This window comes from Syzygium oleosum, unplaced genomic scaffold, assembly GCF_021117445.2.
Source record: "Syzygium oleosum isolate NSW1041296 unplaced genomic scaffold, Sole_v2.1 Sole_v2.01, whole genome shotgun sequence".
In the NCBI taxonomy this organism is placed as follows: Eukaryota; Viridiplantae; Streptophyta; class Magnoliopsida; order Myrtales; family Myrtaceae; genus Syzygium; species Syzygium oleosum.
This window is the reverse complement of record NW_026607485.1, coordinates 38,519,602-38,541,849: the sequence shown is the minus strand read 5'-3', so window position 1 is coordinate 38,541,849 and position 22,248 is coordinate 38,519,602. Positions and strand designations below refer to the sequence as shown.

The window sequence follows — 22,248 nt, the reverse complement described above, 5'->3', positions numbered from 1 at the left end:
GAGTCTGACACTTCATGACCATGAATTAGCATTTCTCTTTTCTCGAAATAACAAAAAAGAGCTGGTAATGTAAAACTAGTTAGTAGCCAATGTAAATAAGAGTTAGTGAAGCAAAACTAGTTGAAAACTTGATTGGAGAAGAGTGGGCAAATTGTCCGAAAAATCTTAAATTTATTGTATAACGACCAATTGTGACACCCTAGAATGTCACGTGCGATGCACTTTCAGGTTTAGTATTTGTCGTTTTCACATTTTTCACACTAAAAATTGCCATCACATCTTAAAGAAACAATCAAATACCCCCTTAGAAAAACAATCAAACATATCTTAGGCATGTAACAAGCTTGGCAATCCAATTCAAGTGAACACAAAGATTTCACATACAATCGTTATAAGTTACCTACACTTGACAACAAAAGCCAAACAAAAATTAACAACCAACAATCAACAATCAACCAAGTCCTTAGAGTGTTCACTTCCCTTGAAAAACGACTTGAGTGAATTGAAGCTTTAGTTACCTTTAAAGCAAAATAATTGAGAACATAAATTAACAATTCCCAATCTTTTTAAGCACAAAACTAATTTGATAAGATGAAAAGGAAGTCCAATAATTCACCTTGTAAATACTTGAAATATCGAACTAGAAGCTTTAGAAATACAAACGTGGAGCCTTTGACTTTGTTTCAAAAGAGTGTAAAATGAAAGAGAAGGCAAAGAGACGTGAAACTCTCAATCTTTTTAAGAACGAATTGGAGCTTCTTTTTTAAATAGAGTAATTGTAGTAACTCATTCAATCAAAGAAAAGGGGATGTATCTAGTAACTAGACAAGAGTTAAAAAGAGATCAGATTGATTAACCTTGGGTTGAAATAATGATAACTTTGAGTCAAAAATATGTGGTGAAATATAGAGGTGATGTGGTCCAATTAAAATATCACAAATGGCTTAACCATATGGTTCCAAATAAGACTTTTTAATAAATTGCTAATATATCTAGTAAGTCAGTACGTAAACAAGAAAATCAGTGTCTGTTTTAAACAGTGATAAGTCAAAAATATTTTGAATCTACTAAAACGATCCGCAAAAGTTACCAAACACTAGGAGAAACTCAGCTCAGTATATTTCTAACCGGTGACATGCGAAATGGAATCTCGAAGCGATCAGTCTCCGTTAAAAACCAACTTCGCGATACACGTTTCATCACCACTCCAAATAATCGACCCAAGAGCAAATACTCATTAATTCAATCCTAATGGAATCACTTACCGAAAGCTATGGATACGAAAAATACAATTCGAGCCTTCTGCTACCACTAAGTTAATAAGCCGACTAGGATTTCCACCGGTGACATTTATCGCATTCATTTCGTATATACTATTAATTAATGTAGGAATTTCTGGATGTCACACAAATTCAGTTTGAAACCTTTCATTTGTAACAATTTAGTCATAAACGTTTTGACGAGATGCCAATTTAGTCCTTTTAGCTAATTTTGGCCGGATATTTTTGACGTGGACACCGGTTATCCTACGTGGCATAGCCGGCGTTGAAATCGATAAAAGGAAAAAAAAAGTATGGAAGAAAAAAAAGAAAAAAAAATCAGGACATTTTATAAAAAAAATGCAAATATTGTTACTAGGAAAATCAAATAAAAATTGATAACTCAAAAATAGATTGTAATTTAATCGGAGAAAAGTTTGTATTTACACAAATAAAAGTTGATAATTTCGTATAATAGTTGGTAAATTTAAGCCATTGGTAAGAAGGGTAAATAAAATTTGATAAACGATAGGAGATGCTTTTTTTTGTTAGTAATAAGAGAAGTTGGTATTTTATAAAATTTAAATAAACATTAGTTACCAACTCAAATTGGAGGTGATGATGCAAAATTATAGTTGGTAGCTTAGTCGGAGAAAAGTTGGTAATCATTAGATCTCTTAAACATATGGGCCAAGTTGAGTTTGGATGGTCGAAAATGGGTCCACCTAAATTGACCCATTTTCATATAATAAAATTTTAGCGACCCATGCTAGACTCTACCCAGATCCAACACAACTCATATTACTATAACACATCCCTATTTAACCCAACCTATCAGAATTCATACCCACCAATTTGACTCATCTTAAGCTCTTCATGAGAATATGTTACTTAGATAAAATTCTATATCAAATTAAAATAGTAAATTAACAACATAAAAAGATTTGCTAAAAAAAGTAAAAAAAATACTAAAATTGAAAAACTTAGAAAATACTAGAATAGTATGTATATGCTGTAACGGCACACACTATAAATGCATGCTTTATTGATTCAAGTCAATTCAATCATTTTTCAATAGTTTGCATCAAATTCAATAGCCTAATTATTCCTTCAAATTCCAAGTCATGGTACATCTATTATCAATATCATATTCCAAACTCGCTTAACCAAATCTCAACAAAAGATAATGCAAGCAAAGTTGTATGGACATAAATGTAACGACATGTTCCAATGAGGGCAGGAAATGGTCGTCAGGGCAGAGCGCTTGGACAAGGAGTAGCTCTTGGAAGGCTTTTAGGATGGGAAAGGGAGTAGGAATGAACCGAACTGTGCACTAAACAGGGAAAGTGTGATTCTAAGATATATATATATATATATTGTGTGTGAAAACTGGAATTAACTCATGGAAACACTTTTTGACGTAGCGACAATACTTAGTTTTGGAATTCTAAAGTTAAGTATGCTCATGTAAGAGCACTCCCAATATGGGTGACCTCCTAGAAAGGTTCCCACCTATACGCCAAAAGACAAAATCATTAGGCTTGGTATGGAACGGGCCAAAGCTTGACTGTTAGCGAGTTAATCTAGGGCGTCATAATATAGTATCAAAACGGGATCCCCTCCAGTAGGTGTATGGTTCAGCGACGAACCACGCAGAAGGCGGTGGGCCTGTAACGACCCGGTTCGAAAAGGACGGGGAGTGGTCATCGAGGCTAAAGGGTCTAGACAAGGAGTGGTTCCTGACAAGCTTCTAGGATCGCGAAAGGAGAGGGAATGAACCGAACTATGCAATGAATATGAGAAAAGTATATATATATAAACTGGAATTAACTCACGGAGGCGTCTTTTGACATAGCGACAATGCTTAGCTTTGGAACTCCAAAGTTAAGCATGCTTAGGTGGGAGCACTCTCTGGAGTATATTGTGACGCCTTGGATTAACTCACTAATGCATACAGGTGGGCACCTTCTTGATGGGGTTATATCCGAAACAGAATCTGAACAATCATACAGGTAATAGAAAAATTGACACACAAGTTTATCCAGGTTCACCTCAGAATAGGGTTACGTCCTGCAAATGGATTCCACTATGATATTTAGGTTTTCAACCACAACCACTCATTACAATGATCTCTCATACGAGTATAATATATATAGGACTTAAAATGGGCCCAAAGCCCAAGCCTATCCAAATCCCTTTGATCCCACAACAAACGGATTAGCAAACTCGTGTCGGGGGCGTTGCCCCCAAACCCCCGCATTCCGTGTGCGGGAGTCACATGTGGTCGGATCATACTTCGGTTTCCCTAAGCTCACGTGGGTGTGCCCGGTATGAGAAACAAGAGTCCCCAAAGTATTCGCCAACTCCAACACTTCTTAGGGGGTCATCCATCCTACATGAGGCTCGGTATGGGACGAGCAAAGCGGACTATATCTTAGTAAGTTAATCCAAGGATGTCACAATAAAAGCACCAACCCAATTGACTACTAAAAGAATTGATTACAAAAGCCATATTTCTTTTTTTTGTTACAATTTACAAAGACCCAAAAACAAAAATTCGTAGACTTGTGTGGGATCGATGAACTTATGATTGGTCCATTGTCTATCAACTCCCACACCCACCTTAATCTCCCAAAGACTCGACGCACGTAAAGGGGTTAGGGATGGCTGCGCTTGGATACAACATTCCCCAAGGCCTTTAGGCTCTGAAGGTCCTTAGGCAAATGCTGAGGCATTTGACAATTTTTTTTTTTGGAGAGTTTTGAGGAAATGCTTTATATTTCCGAAATCCACTAAAGTCTCTTAGCCCAACTAGCTTTGGGCTTTAGCATTTCCAGAATGCTAATACATTTTTTTTTCAATTTTGTCCTCACTAAACTTTCGAAATTTCATAAATACCCTCATCACGCAACGTCACCGGCGAGGCTAGATCTAGCGGTCAACGAGCCAGATTTAGCGCCGTCGAGACCGAATCTGGCTACCGGCGAGCCAAATCTAGTCGCGATCAACCTCATCTGAAGTCACACTCGACGCCTGAGGTAAGATATTCAAGTAATTTGCTATTTGGCTTTCAATATGTTAAGTTTGAACAGTGGAGAAAGACATAACGTTACAAGTGGATTATCTATGTAAGATATTCAACTCAAAGTTCAAGGATGACATTGCACATTAGGTTAAAGTTCATGGACCGCATTGAATAAATTAAAAGTTCATCGACAATATTGCACGTTGAGACAAAGTTCATGAATTATTTGTGTTATTTTCCCAAGACTTAATTGATGTTCCCTTATAATGCTTCGTGTTAATGAGTAACGAGATGAAAAACAAAAGAAGAAGAAGAAAACTGAGGCTCCGTTAGTTTTGCGGAAAAAGAATGATTTGGAAAATATTTTCTTAAAAATGATGGTTTGAATCGCTTAAAAAAATGGACGAATGAAAGTAATTTTCATCTCTCACGAAAATATTTAGATATAAATTGTTGTCGATAATAAAAACTTTTTCTATTCATTAATTATTTCAAGCGATGCAAGCGATTATTTTTAGAATAATATTTTTCAAATCATTCATTTTTCACGAAAAAAACAAAACCTTAATTTGTTTATAAATTGGCGTGAGAAAGTAAGGTTGGCATGTGTAATTCACTAATTTGAAAACTAAAGACAAAATGATTGTGACCTTGTACAGACCAATTCTTGTCGCATCCCATGCCTAATTGACCAAGTCATCGCATCGAACGTGATTAGTGGAATAATTGAGCAATTCCATTATTTATTTATTTTTCCCTACCGTATCTCAAAACTTTGGGATGGATTCCACGGTCTAAATTGAAAGGAATAAAGAGACTATTAGTCCCAACGTGTCAGGTGCTTTCTATAAATGTAACCTCTCTCTATGACCACACGATATATATTAAATATAATCTCTTTTTACTTATTTTTTATTTTTTATTTTTTTTTTGATGACCCAGGAACTCCCCGCACGGCCGACAGCCGGAGGGGTAAACCTGGGGTAACGCTAGCGCAGGACTCACCACCACGGCGCCACACTTAAAAATCCCTAACGACTACGCTGGGGTTCGAACTCCGATCCCTACGTAGGAGGACAAGAGCGCAAGCCAACGCAGCCGCTGCGGGCGGTGGTATCTCTTTTTGCTTATTTATCGCTTGTAAAAGCAAGAAATGTTTATCAATGGTTTCTATAGAGAGCTTGTGCATTACTAGGGGTTCTTAGAACGATCAAGAGGCTTTTACCTTTGGTTAATCATGGAAGTGATTCGGCCGTTTTAGTCTTTGATCTCGCCAAGATTGAAAAGTCGGTATTTTGTTCAGCACGAACTGGTGCCGTTGTTTCGGAATCAGGTGAAGAGACAATTAGGTAAAAGCGCTTAATTTTATATCGTATTAAGCATATGAGATAAAAAGCGCGGTCAAATTTCAGCAATTTCAAAATAAGGTTCATCAGCTACAAGAGCATGAAGAATCTAGAGATCGCATAGTATTTGATATGTGCGCAGACAAGGAAGCTCCAGATTCATCAGTCAAGGAATTTCTCAAGAACCTTTAGGCTCCGTTCATTTGGCGAAAAATATTCTCCTTTTGGAAAATATTTTTCCGGAAGTCATTTTCCTGGAAAATATTTTTCCGGAACATAATTTTTCGGTGTTCGGCGACCAATATGAAAAAGTTTCGGAAAATATTTTTCACCGGCGACCGACGACCGACGGCCAACGTCCGGCGTCCGGCGGTGGCGGCGGCTCGTGGATCATGGGCGGCGAAGGGCGGCCGGGCGACCGGCGGCGGCGGCGGCGATCGGCGATCGGGCGGCCAAATGCGGCGCGGGCGCCGGGCGTGGGCGGGCCGGCGGCGCGGCGGGCGGGCGGCGGGGCGGGCGGCCGGGCGGCGGCGGCGGCGCCGGGCGGCGGCCGGGCGATCGGCGACCGGGCGGCCGGCGGCAGGCCGGCGGCCGGCGATCGGCGGCCGGCGGCGGCGGCCGGCGGCGGGGGCGCAGCGGCGGCGGCCGGGCGATCGGCGACACCGGCGGCGGCGCCGGGCGGCGGCGGCCGGCGACGGCGGCGGCCGGCGATTCGGCGGCGGCGGCCGGCGACGCGGCGACGGCGGTGGCCGGCGACCTTAGTGAAGAATAAGAAGCTCCGGAAAATGATTTCCGCTTTTGAAGAAGCGGAAGTCATTTTCCGTAGACTTAGGCTATTTTGTGAGGGGAGGAAGGAAAATATTTTTCCACGGAAAACGTTTTCTGCCCCCCGAACACCGGAAAACCCAGAAAATATTTTCCAGGAGAATATTTTCCGCCAAACGAACGGAGCCTTAAGGTATGAATCTTTTCCACGATGAAATTGAAGAGGACGCAAGAATTATTTGTTGGGATGAAGAGAAAGTTATGCAAAACATCAATTTTGCATTCGAGTTTTGTCGACGTAAAATATACATGCAAATATGTTTCTACCAAGCCAACGATCCACAACTGCGGTGGTTGGTCGAATGGTTCAAAAAACTCGATTTCAAGTATTCTCTTCTGGAATGCGATTGATGTACTTTACTTAGTACATACATGTATAATTTCTTGAAGTCCATCCATAATCATTAACATTGCACGCATGTGTCACGGGTCGATCGATCTAGCGTTCCCACACCCGTGCAGCCTTAGGAATTTCTCCCCAAGTTAGCCTTTCCACACTCACACTCACAAGAACTTTAGAGAGAGAAACTCTAGAGAGAGAAGCTCTCAACTTTGTATTGCTTCTTGAAAATGAGAGATGATAAAATGAGGGGGAGGAGACCCCATTATATACAAAGTATCGGGCTGACCGTATCCGTAGATCTCTCCCCGATCTCAACGGTCGAGATCGTACTCCCTCAACTACCCCACCTACCGCATTTATTACGGAAGGGTACAATTACCGTATCGCCCGCCCCCAGGAGTATTCTAGAAGACATCAAGAAAACCCTAGTACTAGAACACTCGGGGCCCGCCTTCTCGTCCAAGGGTTGGTCACGGTCCATTGTCCAGAAAACCTCAGGAACGATCCAATTCTTCGGGCCGTGACATTCTCCCCCACCTATTCGAGCGACGCCCTCGTCGCGTCTTCGGCATGGAAAGCATCGATATGTTTCTTGAATTGCCAAAGAGCTTCCTCGAGCTCCCAACTTGCTTTACTCTCTAGAAGACCCTTCCATTGGATCAAGTATTCTCGCTTCGGCGCACGATATCTCTTCCGTATGACTCGATCCGCCATGATGAAGTCGATGTCTTGATCATAGGAGGTCTTTGCTCCAAGCGGTGCCCGTTACGACTCCCCTTGATCCGGGTCCTCTTCGTCTACACGGAAAGGTTTAAGCATACTCACATGGATTACCGGATGTACCTTAAGCTTTGGTGGAAGTTTCAGTTTGTATGCGACCTTCCCGACTCGATGCAACACTCGGAATGGCCCCTCGTAGCGACGTATAAGTCCTTTATGCACGTCCTTGTATCGGAGCACAAGGTGTAGCTTGGCCAACACCAAGTCCCCAACTTGGAATTCCACGTGCCGTCGCTTCTTGTCAGCCCACTTCTTCATGCGCTTCGAGGCCTTGTGTAGACACGTTTGCGCCAAGTCCGCCTGCTCATGCCACTCCTTGGCGAACTTGAAAGCGGACGGGCTACTCCCCTTATAGCCCATTGCAACCATACTCGGAGTGAGTGGTTGTTGTCCCGTCGCGATCTCGAACGAACTTTGGTTCGTGGACTCGCTCTTTTGAAGATTGTAGGAGAATTGGGCTACATCGATCAACGTCGCCCAATTCACTTGGGTCGTACTTACATAGTGTCGGAGGTACAACTCCAAGAGTGCATTGACTCGCTCCGTTTGTCCGTCGGTTTGAGGATGCAAGCTCGTGGAGAAGTTGAGATCGGACCCTAATAATTTAAAGAGTTCAGTCCAGAACCTACCCGTGAATCGAGGGTCGCGATCGCTCACGATCGTTTGTGGTACTCCCCAATATTTGACGACGTGCTTCAAGAATAGCTTGGCCGCCTCCTCGGCCGGACAATCTTTCGATGCGGGCACGAACGTCGCGTACTTGGAAAATCGGTCCACCACGACCATAAGAGTCCGACACACTTCGGACTTTGGCAAGTTGACAATGAAGTCCATGAAGACACTCTCCCATGGACACTCAGGGATGGGAAGTGGCTCCAAAAGCCCTGCCGACGACCGTTGTTCAAGCTTGTCTTGTTGGCATACAAGACATGTCCGTACATATGCCTCAACGTCGTCGCGCAAGTGAGGCCAAAAGTATCGATCCTCCACAAGCGCCATAGTGCGGTGGATCCCCGGATGACCCGCCCACTTAGAATCATGGCACTCTCGTAGGATTTCCTTCCTTAGCTTCCCATGGAGGGGCACGTACAACCGTCGTCCCTTGGTGTAGAGCAAGTCGCCTTCACACCAAAATTGCCGGGTCTTGCCTTCCCGAGCATGGTCGAGGAGTGCCTTGGCGGTTGGATCATGTTTGAGCCCTTCCTTGATCCGCTCGTTCCATGGATTCTCGGGACGAGTTAGAGTCAATGCCAACCTCGCCTTTCGACTAAGAGCGTCGGCCACGGAGTTCGCCTTCCCAGGCTTGTACTCGAGCACATAATCGAACTCCGCCAGGAAATCTTGTCAACGAGCTTGCTTCGGGCTTAACTTCTTTTGGGTTTGGAAGTAGCTCGTGGCCATGTTGTTCGTCCTTACAACGAACCGGGATCCCAAGAGATAATGCCTCCATGTACGAAGGCAATGCACCACCGCGGTCATCTCCTTCTCTTGGACCGTGTATCGTCGTTCGGTATCGTTCAACTTTCTCGACTCGAATGCTACCGGGTGTCCATCCTGCATAAGAACACTACCAATAGCAAAATCGGAAGCATCGGTCCCTACCTCGTAAGGTTTGGCGTGATCGGGTAGCACGAGCACCGGCTCCTCGGTCATGGTTTGCTTCAACCGATCAAACGCCCTTTGGCATCGGGCCGTCCACTCCCACAGTTTCTCCTTCTTCAACATATCCGTGAGTGGCACGGTGATGCTCGAATATCCTCGGACGAATCGTCGATAATAGTTGGTAAGGCCAAGGAATGACCTTAGATCCGTCACCTTGGTCGGCGGCTCCCAATCTACAATGGCCTTAATCTTGGCCACGTCCATCCGCACACATCCACCCCCGACGATGTGTCCCAAGAATGGAACTTCCCGTTGTGCAAAGGCACATTTCTCCCGCTTGACATATAAGTCATTCTCCCGTAGAACTCGGAAGACTCGTTTGAGATGCTCGATGTGTTCCTCGAGCGTCCGACTATACACCACGACATCATCAAGATAAACCACTACAAATTGATCTAGGAACGGGTGGAGTACCTTGTTCATGAGTGTGCAAAATGTGGCCGGAGCATTTGTCAAACCGAATGGCATAACGAGGAACTCGTATGACCCATACCGCATTACACAAGCGGTCTTTGGCTCGTCCCCTTTTGCAATCCGCACTTGATAGTATCCCGATCGAAGATCAAGCTTGGTGAACCATCGTGCTCCTCCAAGTTGATCGAACAAGTCGGCAATGAGAGGGATCGGGTACCTGTTCTTGATCGTCAGCTTATTTAATGCTCGATAGTCGATGCACATCCGGAGTAATCCATCGTGCTTCTTTTGAAATAGAACCGGGGCACCAAACGGAGCCTTCGATGGTCGGATATACCCCGCATCGAGCAACTCCTTGAGTTGTCTTCTTAATTCCTCCAACTCGGGAGGCGCCATGCGGTAGGGTGCCATGGCGGGTAGTCGAGCGTCGGGCACGAGCTCGATTTTATGATCCTCCTCCCTTTGAGACGGAAGCTTCTTCGGGAGTTCGGGGGGCATCACGTCCTTGAAAGAGTCGAGGACTTGAGTTACTTCCATTGGGACATCACTCCCTTCACCCCTTGGATCCTCAACCTTCAAAGTTGCCAAGAAAGTAGCTTCCCCTTTCCTTGCTCCCTTAGTAACTTGCATTGCCGATATTATCTTTTGGTCACGACGCGACTCTCGGTTGACCGGGATCACACATTGACAACGTGCGTCCAAGATACAAATACAATCGGCAAATGGGACAATAAGAGCATCTATTCTATCAAGGAATCTCAAGCCAATGACAAAGTCATAATCGTCAAGTGGAATTACCTCGATCGTCTCTTTGCTCTTCCATTGTCCAAGTTGGAACTCCACATCCTTAGCCAACCCGTTGGTAGGGACTTCCTTGGAGTTCACCATCTTGAGCCAACCGGCCCCCTTCTCAACCCGAAGATTGAGTTTCTTCGCGGCTTCTTCCGAGATAAATAGATTGGATGCCCCCGTATCGACGAGTGCACTCATCGTGGTTTTTCCGATCGTCACGTCCGCGAACATCAAGCCTTTAGGCTTATTTGCCTTCTTGGACTTTATGGAACTTAGGATTCGCAACGAACCAAGTCGCGTCCCCTCTCGTTCCTCGTCGTGTGCCTTGACAAGCGCCGCTAGCTTGCCTCGAGTTGGGCAATCACAAGCCATGTGTGCACTGTCGCACAAGAAACACTTGAAGATGCGTCCCTTCTTATGTTCTCCTCCGCTCGACTCCGTCCTCGCCCTTGGAGGGGCCATTGGTAGTTTGCTTCCACCTGGGCGGTGGAATTTGTTACGATCTCCCCCACCAACACCCTTGTCCCTCGGTCGGGTGTCCGGCTTGCTTACGGGAGTCGATTTGTACTCCACCAAGGTCTCGGCCACGGACATGGCCGTTGAAAGGTCTTTCGCGTTGCATCGCTTTAACTCTTGCTTGACCCATGGTTTCAAGCCACCCATGAATTGGTGGTAGGCCTCCGTATCATTCATGGACAGAATTTGGAGTAGCAACTCCGAGAACTTCCGGACATACTCACGGACTCCTCCTTTTTGCTCAAGGCGACGGAGTTCATCTCGAGCTTCTTTCTCCACATAAGCGGGATAGTATTGTCGTCGGAATTCCTCGACGAACAATTCCCATGTAGTGATCGGTTCACCACTCCGATCGTCACTCCTACGACGCCACCATAAGAGTGCATTATCAGACAAGTACATGGCCGCGGTACTTACCCGAATTGCCCCGTCGGTGATCCCCATCGCTAGGAAGTACTGCTCCATGTACCATAGGAAGTTGTCCACGTCCTTAGCCACCCGTGAGCCTTTGAACTCCTTTGGCTTCGGGGCGTCCACTCGTGGACTGGCTTGCACGGTGATCACCCCGTTCACGCATGCTCCTTCCATTTCGGCGACTTTCGCCTTAAGTTCAGCCATCTCCGCGTGCATAGCCTCCACCAAGGCCTCCAAGGCATCGTCCCATTGCTGAAGTTCATTGGTGGTGTCAGTCAGGTTGCCCAGCATCTCCCTTCGGAGTTCTCCGAACCTGGATTTGAGCTCCAACACCTCGGCCTTAAGCTCCCCCATTCCGGTCTCGCCTCCTTCGATGCGTGCGGACATATCCTCGACCATTCCTTGGACGTCTGCCATGGCGATCTCCACCTTCGCCATGCGGGTCTCCAAGTCACCAACCATATCCCTCGAACTTGAGCTAGCACGGTCCTTCTTCGCCTTGGCGCCTTGCTTCTCGGGAGCCCTCCCACGATCATTGCCTCCGCCCTTCTCGGTTTGGGACGATACATCGGATCGTGGTTCAGTCGCGCCTTTGCCCATCGTTGCTCTGATACCACTTGTCACGGGTCGATCGATCTAGCGTTCCCACACCCGTGCGGCCTTAGGAATTTCTCCCCAAGTTAGCCTTTCCACACTCACACTCACAAGAACTTTAGAGAGAGAAACTCTAGAGAGAGAAGCTCTCAACTTTGTAGATCTTCTTGAAAATGAGAGATGATAAAATGAGGGGAGGAGACCCCATTATATACAAGTATCAGGCCGACCAGTATCCGTAGATCTCTCCCCGATCTCAACTGGTCGAGATCGTACTCCCCAACTACCCCACCTACCGCATTGATTACGGAAGGGTACAATTACCGTATCACCCGCCCCCAGGAGTATTCTAGAAAACATCAAGAAAACCCTTGTACTAGAACACTCGGGGCCCGCCTTCTCGTCCAAGGGTCTGTCACGGTCCATCGTCAAGAAAACCTCAGGAACGATCCAATTCTTCGGGCCGTGACACATGAATGAAGGCTCATAAAACTGTTTGACTTGACCAAAAGAAAAAGTGGACTTGACATCTCCAACTTCCAAGGAAATATTGAGCGGTTTGTAAGCGCAACTGTGGATATTGAATTGGAATAACATTACACGCTTATTTATTGATATCCAATTAGATCCTGACATGTGGATATTGACTTGAAAATTAAAAAAATAATTTTTTTCTCTATATGTCTTCCATCTTCATCCTCCGCTCCGCTGGGCTTGGCTATCTCCACTACCAAGCCGCCGGCAGCCATGGACGAGAGTAGCAGTCGGCCATGGACGGCCTCTCGTCCACAGATCTGAGCAACGACCTCCGTGGCCAGATCTGGAGTTCTTTCTGAAACCTCACGGCCATGAACGGTGGCTCGAGTCATTTGACCCTACCGACGGGCTCGCCGCTGTCGGGCTCTCCGCTAATTGCAGGTTCGTCTTCTTTTCTTCTGGGTTTCTTTTAGGGTTCATGGATTATAATGAAGTTCTGTGAACTGCGTGGGGTTTTCTCGATTTGTGTTTCAAGATGCCTACTGCTCCAGATTTGGATTTCGTTGGTGAATGAACAGAGGAAGAGGAAGCGCTAGTCCATGGCTGACCTCAGCGCGATTTATGGACAAGCCACCGTCCATGGCCACCCAACCTACTCAAGTCATGGCTTCAGATCTGGTGTTCTCTCGCGGCCATGGATGGTGCCTTGAGTCATTTGACCCTAGATTTAAAGTTCGTCGACCGATTGCTCCAGTTCTGGAGTTTGTTCGGGGATGAACAAAAGACGAAACGCTCGTCCATAGCCGACCTCCGCGCGATTTATGGACGAGCCACTGTCCATGGCCACCCCTCCTGCGCGTTTTCAGATCTGTGAAGAGAAGTCGTGACGCCGTCGCCTGTGGATGTGCGGCCGTCCATACCGACCGCCGCCGTCCATGGAAACCCAGATGAAGAAGGATTGCGTTGTTGAAGAAGGAAGAAAAAAAGAGAAATTTCACATCATTTTTTTTAATACACATCAGCAGCCATATGTCCATTTGTAAATGGATGAGAGTAAAATATGACAAACCACTCAATATTTTCTTTCGCTTACTCGCATCGCTTCATGGATTGACTCTTTCTTTGAAGATGATGGTTTAAAAAATTAATTTATTAAATAATGTGGCAAGATTATAAATGAGTCATATTCCACAATCCAAGAGAAAAATTAATTTCGTAAGCTAATTTTAGCAAGTGTATAATTTCTTCTTTTTTGATTTTTTGAGAGGAACATAAATCTCACAAAGTCTTTTCGCAGTGTCTAAGTCAGACGCTTCCTAAGGCGCACGACACGACACGTTGTCCTTCACATGAAGATCTCAGCAGCCACAAATCAACCGTGCCTTCTCTCTCTCATTTTAATACCACTCTTTGCATATTCACATCCCTCACACCCATATCCAGAATGGCCAATTCAGTCAAAATAGCAAGAGCTCTCCTAAACATTCTCGTCGTGTTCGGTCTCATGGCCGGATTCTCGCCGGTGCACGTCTTCGGTCAAGATTCTGTGCTGCTGACCTGTGTTGCAGCCAGGATGGGTATTGCGGTTCCAGAGATGACGGATGTGGTGACGGATAGCTTCTTTAATTTGATAATTGGCCAGGCTGCTGCGGGTTGCGCAGGGAAGAGCTTCTACACTAGGCGAGCTTTCCTCGATGCTGCCGGTGGTTACCCCAAATTCGGCACGGTCGGGTCCACCAACGACTCTAAGCGCGAGATTGCTGCTTTCTTTGTTCATGTCACGTACGCGACTGGAAGTAAGAACCTCTCCCAAAACATGAAATGCAACCTTGTGTGATCCCAATTTAGTCATCGAGAAGTTCATTATGTCCTTTTTGTTTCTCTAATTTTGTTCTCACGATTGAGTTCGTTCATTTTTATGCTTACAGACAGTACCTATGCATGTTAAATTCCTTTAGACTATGCTTGCCAAGTTTGCTCTTTGCCACGAATTTTATTCACTAGGACTTCTAGGAGACTACTATGTTATTGGGATGGTGAGAGCATACCATCTGCTTTCCTTCAGATATGTAATTAAGATTGGATTAATCACAAAATATCAAACCCCCAAAGTAAAAGCAACAAATAACAATTAATCTTTTGGGTGCAGAGTTTTGCTACATTGAAGCGATAGATGGTCCCTCAAAAGATTACTGTGACGAAACGTACACCCAGTATCCATGCAACCCCAACAAAAGCTACTATGGTCGTGGTCCTATCCAAATATCCTGGAACTCCAACTACGGACCCGCAGGACAAAGCATCGGGTTCGACGGCCTCAACTCTCCCGAAACCGTGGCCAACGACGTGGTTGTGTCTTTTAAGACTGCCTTCTGGTTTTGGATGACCAACGTCCACTCCCTTATTACTTCCGGTCAAGGCTTCGGCGCGACGATTCGAGCCGTTAATGAAGGAGAGTGCGGCGGCGGAAACTCGGTCGGCGTCCAAGCTCAGGTCCAGTATTATATTGATTATTGCAACCAATTTGGCGTCTCTCCTGGAGATAATCTTACCTGTTAGAGAGCATAGAAAACCAGTCTCTTTTATGGCATTATAGTTTCTTGTTGAGGAGTATGATATTTCATGACCATGAATTAGCATTTTTTTCCGAAATAACAAAAAGCACTGGGTAATGCAAAACTAGTTGATAACTTGACTAGAGAAGAGTGGGTAAATTGTCCAAAAAATCTTAAACCTATTGTACAGTGGTCAATTTTATCGTAAACCTTTCATTGGTATCAATTTAGTTCTAAACTTTTTGACAACTACCAGATCTGGAAAATCATGAGCCGAGTTTGAGCAATTTACCTGATGGAGTATATTTATGGAGATTAGAGATTTTATTATTAGAGAATATTGTTAGAGATATTATTAGATATTAGGGGTCTTTTTTTTCGTTATTGTTTAAGAATGTAAATTTCCTTTCTTATGTATATTGTTCGGGTATAAAATACCCTCCTCTAATAACGTGTAAAGTCAAGCCAATTGAGTAAATATGTAGTCTTTATTGATTCTTTCTCACTCTTTTTTGAGTATTAGTCGAGATCGAGTAGCTGAGGATAGGGAAAATTGTCCAAATACCAATTCAATCCTAAACTTTTTAAAAGTGCCAATTGAGTCACAAATATCTTCATGTTTTGTCAATTGAGTCCATCCGACCAAATCGTTGACGTGGACCCCGGTCATCCTACTTGGCACGACTAACGCTGACGTGAATAATTCATAATAATATTTTAATATTTTTTTCGAATTATTTATATTTATATTTTTCCTTTTTTTTTCTTTCTCTTTCTTTTTTTCTTCCCTTCTTCCTCTAGCCGGTCATTGGGCCATGGTGACTGGCCAGAGGCGAGGGTCGGCGAGGCTAGACTTCACCATCACTAAGCGAGGCCAACCTTGCCAGGGGCAGCGAGACTCGACCTCCCCAGATCTAGCAAGTTTGAGCCACGCCAGGGGTGGGTGAGGCTTGCCCGAGGTTGAGCTCGCCAGACCTTGCCTGTGGCCGGTCGTCGGCCATTGCTAAGTCCCGGTAACCGGCTAGAGGAAGAAGAGAAGGAAAAAAAAGAAAGAAAAGAAAAGGAAAAGGAAAGAAAAAAGAAAAGTTAATATAAAAATTCAAATAATATAAAAATATTATTAAAAATTATTCACATCAGTGACGGTCACGCCACGTTGGACAGTCAGCATTCACGTGAAAGATTTTCAATCAAAATTGGCCAGATGGGCTCAATTGGCAAAACGTGAAAATTTTTATGACTCAATTGGCAAAATTAAAAGGTTCATGACTAAATAAGTAAAAGTACAAAAGATTTAAGACTTTTGGAATAATTTTCCCCTGTGAGTATGCGGTCTCCATTCTCAAGTGAATTGGCAATGGATGAGAAGAAGAAACGAATGCCATGTTCTTCGCATATTCCAGAGAATCGAGGTCAAAAAGAGGTTTCCACTACGCAACTGTGAAGGTGTGAAGAAGATGTGGTCTGAATGTTAACATTCTATTCTGACCACGGGGGCTGTCCCTGAATTGACCCTTCAATTTGAACACCGGAGGAACAGATTCAGGCATGTCGCATCCCATGCCTAATTGACCAATTCATCGCATCGGACGTGATTGGTGGAATACTTGAGCAATTCCATTATTTATTTATCCTTCCCTACCGTATCACAAAACTTTTGGATAGATTCTACGGTCTAAATTGAAAGAAATGAACTGACACTATTAGTCTTAACGTATATTAGGTGTTTTCTATAAATGCAACCTCTCTCTATGATCACACGATGTATATTAAACATAATCTCGTTTTACTTATTTATCGCTTGTAAAAGCAAGAAATGTTTATCAATGGTTTCTATAGAGAGCTTGTGCATTACTAGGGGTTCTTAGAACGTTCAAGAGGCTTTTAACCTTTGGTTAATCAAGGTAGTGATTCGGCCGTACTGCCTCTATTCTTTGACCTCAACAAGCTTGAAAAGTCAGTTTTTCGTTAAGCACATACCGCTGTCGTTGTTTGAAAATCGGGTTAGGAGATGGTTGGGTAAAAGCGCTTAATTTTATATCGCGTTAAGCATATGAGATAAAAAGTGAGGTCAAATTCAGCAATTTTGAAATGAGGTTCATCAGCTACAAGAGCATGAAGAATCTCGAGATCCTGCAGTGTTGACTCGTGCTCGGACGAGGAAGCTTCAGGTTCGTCAGTCGGGGAATTTCTCCAGAACCTTTAAGGTATGAATCTTTTTTGAGATGAAATTGAAGAGGACGCAAGAATTGTTCACTGGGATGAGGAGAAAATTATGCCAAACGTCAATTTTACACTCGATTTTTGTCGAAGTAAAATGTACACGCGACTATGTTTCTACTAAGCCGATGATCCACAACCGCAACGGTTGGTTGAGTGGTACAAAAAACTTGATTTCAAGTTCGATTCTCCGATCTATTCTTGTCTGGAATGTGAAGGATGAACTTAACTTAGTACATACATGTACAATTTCTCGAAGTAAATCGATAGTCGATAACATTACGCAACATAAATGAAAAGCTCATGAAACTGTTGGACTTGACCAAACGAAAAAGTTGACTTGGCATCTCCAACTTCTGGCAATTACTCGACTGACGAAAAAGTCGAGTAATTGCCTAACTCTTTCTTTGAAAACGATGGTATTGCCCACACTAGCAATGACCGGCACAAGACTCGCCATACCGGTAAACAAATCTGTACGCTCTTTTCTTTTGAGCAGTGCTAGGTCTATCGAGATTGGCTTAAAAAAAATTAATTTATTAAATGATGTGGCCGATTATAAATGGGTCATATTCAATGATTCAAGAAATAAATTAATGTGGTAAGCTAATCTTAGTAATTGTATTTTTTTTTTCATTTTTTGAAGGGAACATAAATCTCATAAAGTCTCTTCGCAATGTCAAAGTCGACGCTTCCTAACGCACAGGACACGGCACGTTCTCCTGTCACATGAAGATCTTGAATTTTCAAAGCAAACTCTCCACAACCTAGCAGCCTCAAATCAACGGTGCCTACTCTCTCTCACCTTATTCCTATAAATACCTCTCATTGCATATTCACATCCCTCACACCCATTTCCAGAATGGCCAAGTCCATCAAAATAGCAAGAGCTCTTCTAAACGTTCTCGTCGTGTCCGGCCTCATCGCTGGATTCTTGCCGGCACACGTCTTCGGTCAAGATTGTGGCTGTGCCGCCGACCTGTGTTGCAGCCAGTATGGGTATTGCGGGACTGGAGATGACTACTGTGGGACCGGTTGTCGATCTGGGCCATGTTACTCATCGTCCACGCCCACCACCCCGAGCAGCGGGGTCTCAGTGGCGGATGTGGTGACAGATAGCTTCTTTAATTCAATAATTGGCCAGGCCGCCGCAAGTTGCGCGGGGAAGAGCTTCTACACTAGGCAAGCTTTCCTCGATACTGCCGGTGGTTACCCCGAATTCGGCACAGTTGGGTCCGCCGATGACTCTAAGCGCGAGATTGCTGCTTTCTTCGCTCATGTTACGCACGAGACTGGACGTAAGATCCTCAACAAAATCTTTAAAGTCCTTTATTCTATACTTGCCATGTTTGCTCTTTGCCACGAGTTTTATTCACTAAGACTTCTAGAGGACATACAGTGTTATTGGGATGGGGGGAGCGTATGATCTGCTTTACTTTAGATATATAATTAAGATGAGATCATTCACGAACTATCAAACTCCCAAAATAAAAGCAACAAATAACAATTAATCTTCTTGGGTGCAGATTTTTGCTACATTGAAGAGATAGATGGTCCCTCGAAAGATTACTGCGACGAAACGAACACCCAATATCCATGCAACCCCAACAAAGGCTACTATGGTCGCGGTCCCCTCCAAATATCCTGGAACTACAACTACGGACCCGCGGGACAAAGCATTGGGTTCGACGGCCTCAACTCTCCCGAAACCGTGGCCAACGACGTGGTTGTGTCTTTTAAGACCGCCTTCTGGTTTTGGATGAACAACGTCCACTCCGTTATTACTTCCGGTCAAGGCTTCGGTGCAACGATTCGAGCCATTAACGGAGGAGAGTGCGGCGGCGGAAACTCGGGCGCCGTCCAAGCTCGGGTCCAGTATTACACTGATTATTGTAACCAATTTGGCGTCTCTCCCGGAGATAATCTGACCTGTTAGAGAGCATAGAAAACCAGTCTCTTTTATGGCATTATAGCCAATCTCGGTTAGCACCATAACCATACTCGATTTCCAATAATGTACGCCTTTTAATAATGGATCTGAGAAATAAAAGGAATATCAGCATCTTGTTGACTAACTGTCCCATACTTCATGACCATGAATTAGCATTTACCTTATTTCGAAATAACCAAAAAGAGTTGGTAATGCAAAACTAGTTAGTAACTAATGCAAATAAGAGTCGCTGAAGAAAAACTAGTTGATTTCTTGATCGAAGAAGAGTGGGAAAATTGTCCAAAAATTTTTGAACTTTATGTACAACGGCAAATTCACTCCTAAACCTTTTCTATTATGACAAATGAATCCTAAACTTTTTATGAGATGCTAATTCGGTCTTTTTGGCCAATTTTAGCTGGATATTGCTTACGTGGACACCAGCCGTCCTACGTGGCGTCTAGCTTGGCCAGCATTGTCGTAGACAATTTTTGCATTTTAAAAAAAATATATCCAAAGTCTTCTTTTGTTTTTCCGTTTTATCCTTTTCTTTTTCCTTTTTCCTGTGGCCGGTACATGGCCATAATTGGCAACCGACCAAAGGCAAGGGTCGCTCATGCTTGTGGTGAGTACTCGGTCATTGCTAGCGATCGGCCACAGGTGAGGGTTGCCCGCAATGCCCTTGCCTGTGTCTTGTGGCTAGTAGCAAAAGGAAGAAAAAAAGGAAAATTTTTTTTTATAAAAAATACAAAAATCATCTACATCAGCACTGTCACGCCACGTTAGAAGGTTGGCCAGCGTCCACAGAAGTGATATCAAGTCAAAATTCGTTGGAAGACTAAATTGGCAAATAATTAAAAGTTTTACGATTAAATTGATACAATTGAAAGATTTAGACTTGAATTGGCCGCTATACAATATGTTTAGAACTTTTTGGACAATTTTCCTAAAAAGAGTTGGTAATTACTCCACAAGGTTGATAATTTTAAAAAATGTTGGTAATTTCGGACAGTTAATAAGTAAGACAAACAAAAGTGGTAATGGTAGATAAATGTTACTAAACTACTCAAATGAAAATTAGTAAGCCAAACTAGTTGGTAATCTAATCGGAGGAAAGTTTGAATTCACACAAATAAAAGTTGATAACTTCATATAATAGTTGGTAAATTTAAGTAATTGGTTAGAAAGGAAAATAAAATTTGGTAACGATAGCAGATGCTTTTTTTTTCGAAAATAAGAGAAGTTGGTATTTTACAAAATTTTTACAAACCTTAGTTACTAACTCAAATGAGAGTTGATGATGCAAAATTATAGTTGGTAACTTAGTCGAAGAAAAGTTGGTGATCATCATACCTCTCAAACAAATGGCCCAAGTTGAGTTTGGATAGATTGAAAATGGGTCCAACCCAAATTGACCCATTTTCATGTGATGAAATTTTAGTGACCCATACCATACTCTACTCGAACTCAACCAAACTCATATTACTTTAACACATTCATATTTAACCTAATCTATCAAAACTTATACCCACCTATTTAACTAACCTTAAGCTCTTCAGGAGAATATGTTACTTGGGTAAAATTATATATCAAATTAAAATAGTAAATTAACAACATAAAAAAGATTTGCTAAAAATGTAGAAAAAACCTAAAAATTGAAAAACTTATAAAAAAGCTAGAAAAAGTATGTCCATGTTGTAACGGCACACCCTATAAATGCACACACTAGAAAAGTCAATTCAATCTTTTTTCAATAGTTTGCATCAAATTCCCTGGCCTAATTATCTCCTCAAATTCCAAGTCATGGTAGATCTATCGTCAATATCATATTCTCAACTTGCCTAACCAAAATAAAAGACAATGCAAGCAAAGTCGTCTGAACATAAAAGCACCAACCCAACTCACTACTAAAAGAATTGATTACAAAAGGCATATTCCTCTTTTTGTTACAATTTACAAAGCCCCAAAAACAAAAATTCGTAGACTAGAGTGGGATCGATTAACATATGATTGGTACATTGCCTATCAACTCCCACATACCTTGATCTTCCAAAGACTCGGACTCATCTCAAGGGAAAGGTGATAAGTGCATTCGGAAACAGCAATCCCAAAGGTTTTTGGGCCTTTAAGGGTGCGCATGGAATCCATTCAGAAATTCTGCTCCAGAATGCATTCCGGAGCAGAAATGCGTTTGTTAAAAAATTTCTGGAATGCATTCTGGAGCAATTTTTGCATTCTGAAATAAAATTGCGTTTGTTAAAAATACTTGATTCCAGAATGCATTCTTAATTTCAGAATGCATTTTTTATTCCAGAATGAGTTTTGGGCAAGAAAAAGAGAAGCTACTTTTTGTAGCTTCTCTCTTCCAGAATGCATTCTTTCTCCCTATTTTCTCTTTTTTTCGTGGCCTTTACAACACATTTTGAGATCTCACTAATTTTTTTTTTTAGAAAATGCATAAAAATTTAAAAATTCCAAAAAAATTCATAAAAATTTCCATAAAATAAAAAAAAGTAAGATTTCGGGAAAATAGGAAATTTGGTGAATTTTTTTCAAAAAATATAAAAAAATCAAAAATTTCAAAACTTCGCAGAATTGCTTAGAATGCCTTTGGGCACCCACTTTGAGTGGAATTTAATTTTTTTGAGGTGTCAAAAAAATCAAAAAATCAAAAATTTCAAAACTTCACAAAATGGTAGAATATCTTTGGGCACCCACTTTGATTGAAATTTAATTTTTTTGAGGTGCCCAAAAAAATCAAAAAATCAAAAATTTCGAAACTTCACAAAATGGCTTAGAATACTTTTGGGCACCCACTTTGAGTGAAATTTAATTTTTTTTAGGTGCAAAAAAAAATCAAAAAATTAAAAATTTTAAAACTTCATAAAATGGCTTAGAATACCTTTGGGCACCCACTTTGAGTGAAATTTAATTTTTTTGAGGTGCCCAAAAAAATCAAAAAATCAAAAATTTCAAAGCTTCACAAAATGGCTTAGAATACCTTTGGGCACCCACTTTGAGTGAAATTTAATTTTTTTGACGTGCCCAAAAAAATCAACAAATCAAAATAGATTTATGTTTTAGAAATCAATTTAT

General features: G+C 42.8%; 2 protein-coding genes across 2 annotated transcripts; both read left to right on the top strand.

The window, feature by feature from the left end:
• The first annotated feature begins 13,868 nt into the window (after positions 1 to 13,868).
• On the top strand, positions 13,869 to 15,119 carry LOC115665128 (endochitinase EP3-like). The gene is made up of 2 exons (XM_056315838.1): positions 13,869 to 14,243; positions 14,597 to 15,119. Exons 1-2 carry the CDS (start codon positions 13,892 to 13,894, stop codon positions 15,004 to 15,006), a joined length of 762 nt encoding a protein of 253 aa, XP_056171813.1. The 5' UTR covers positions 13,869 to 13,891; the 3' UTR covers positions 15,007 to 15,119.
• A 2,932-nt stretch (positions 15,120 to 18,051) lies between these two features.
• LOC115682922 (endochitinase EP3-like) lies at positions 18,052 to 19,297 on the top strand. The gene is made up of 2 exons (XM_030607293.2): positions 18,052 to 18,520; positions 18,749 to 19,297. Exons 1-2 carry the CDS (start codon positions 18,085 to 18,087, stop codon positions 19,156 to 19,158), a joined length of 846 nt encoding a protein of 281 aa, XP_030463153.1. The 5' UTR covers positions 18,052 to 18,084; the 3' UTR covers positions 19,159 to 19,297.
• Positions 19,298 to 22,248: the final 2,951 nt, after the last annotated feature.

Excerpts from the sequence above, each read along its gene's own strand:
- LOC115665128 (XM_056315838.1), top strand. The coding sequence starts at position 13,892 with ATGGCCAATTCAGTCAAAATAGCAAGAGCTCTCCTAAACATTCTCGTC. Across the intron at positions 14,244-14,596 it reads TGTCACGTACGCGACTGGAA|AGTTTTGCTACATTGAAGCG; the intron begins GTAAGAACCTCT and ends TTTTGGGTGCAG.
- LOC115682922 (XM_030607293.2), top strand. The coding sequence starts at position 18,085 with ATGGCCAAGTCCATCAAAATAGCAAGAGCTCTTCTAAACGTTCTCGTC. Across the intron at positions 18,521-18,748 it reads TGTTACGCACGAGACTGGAC|ATTTTTGCTACATTGAAGAG; the intron begins GTAAGATCCTCA and ends TCTTGGGTGCAG.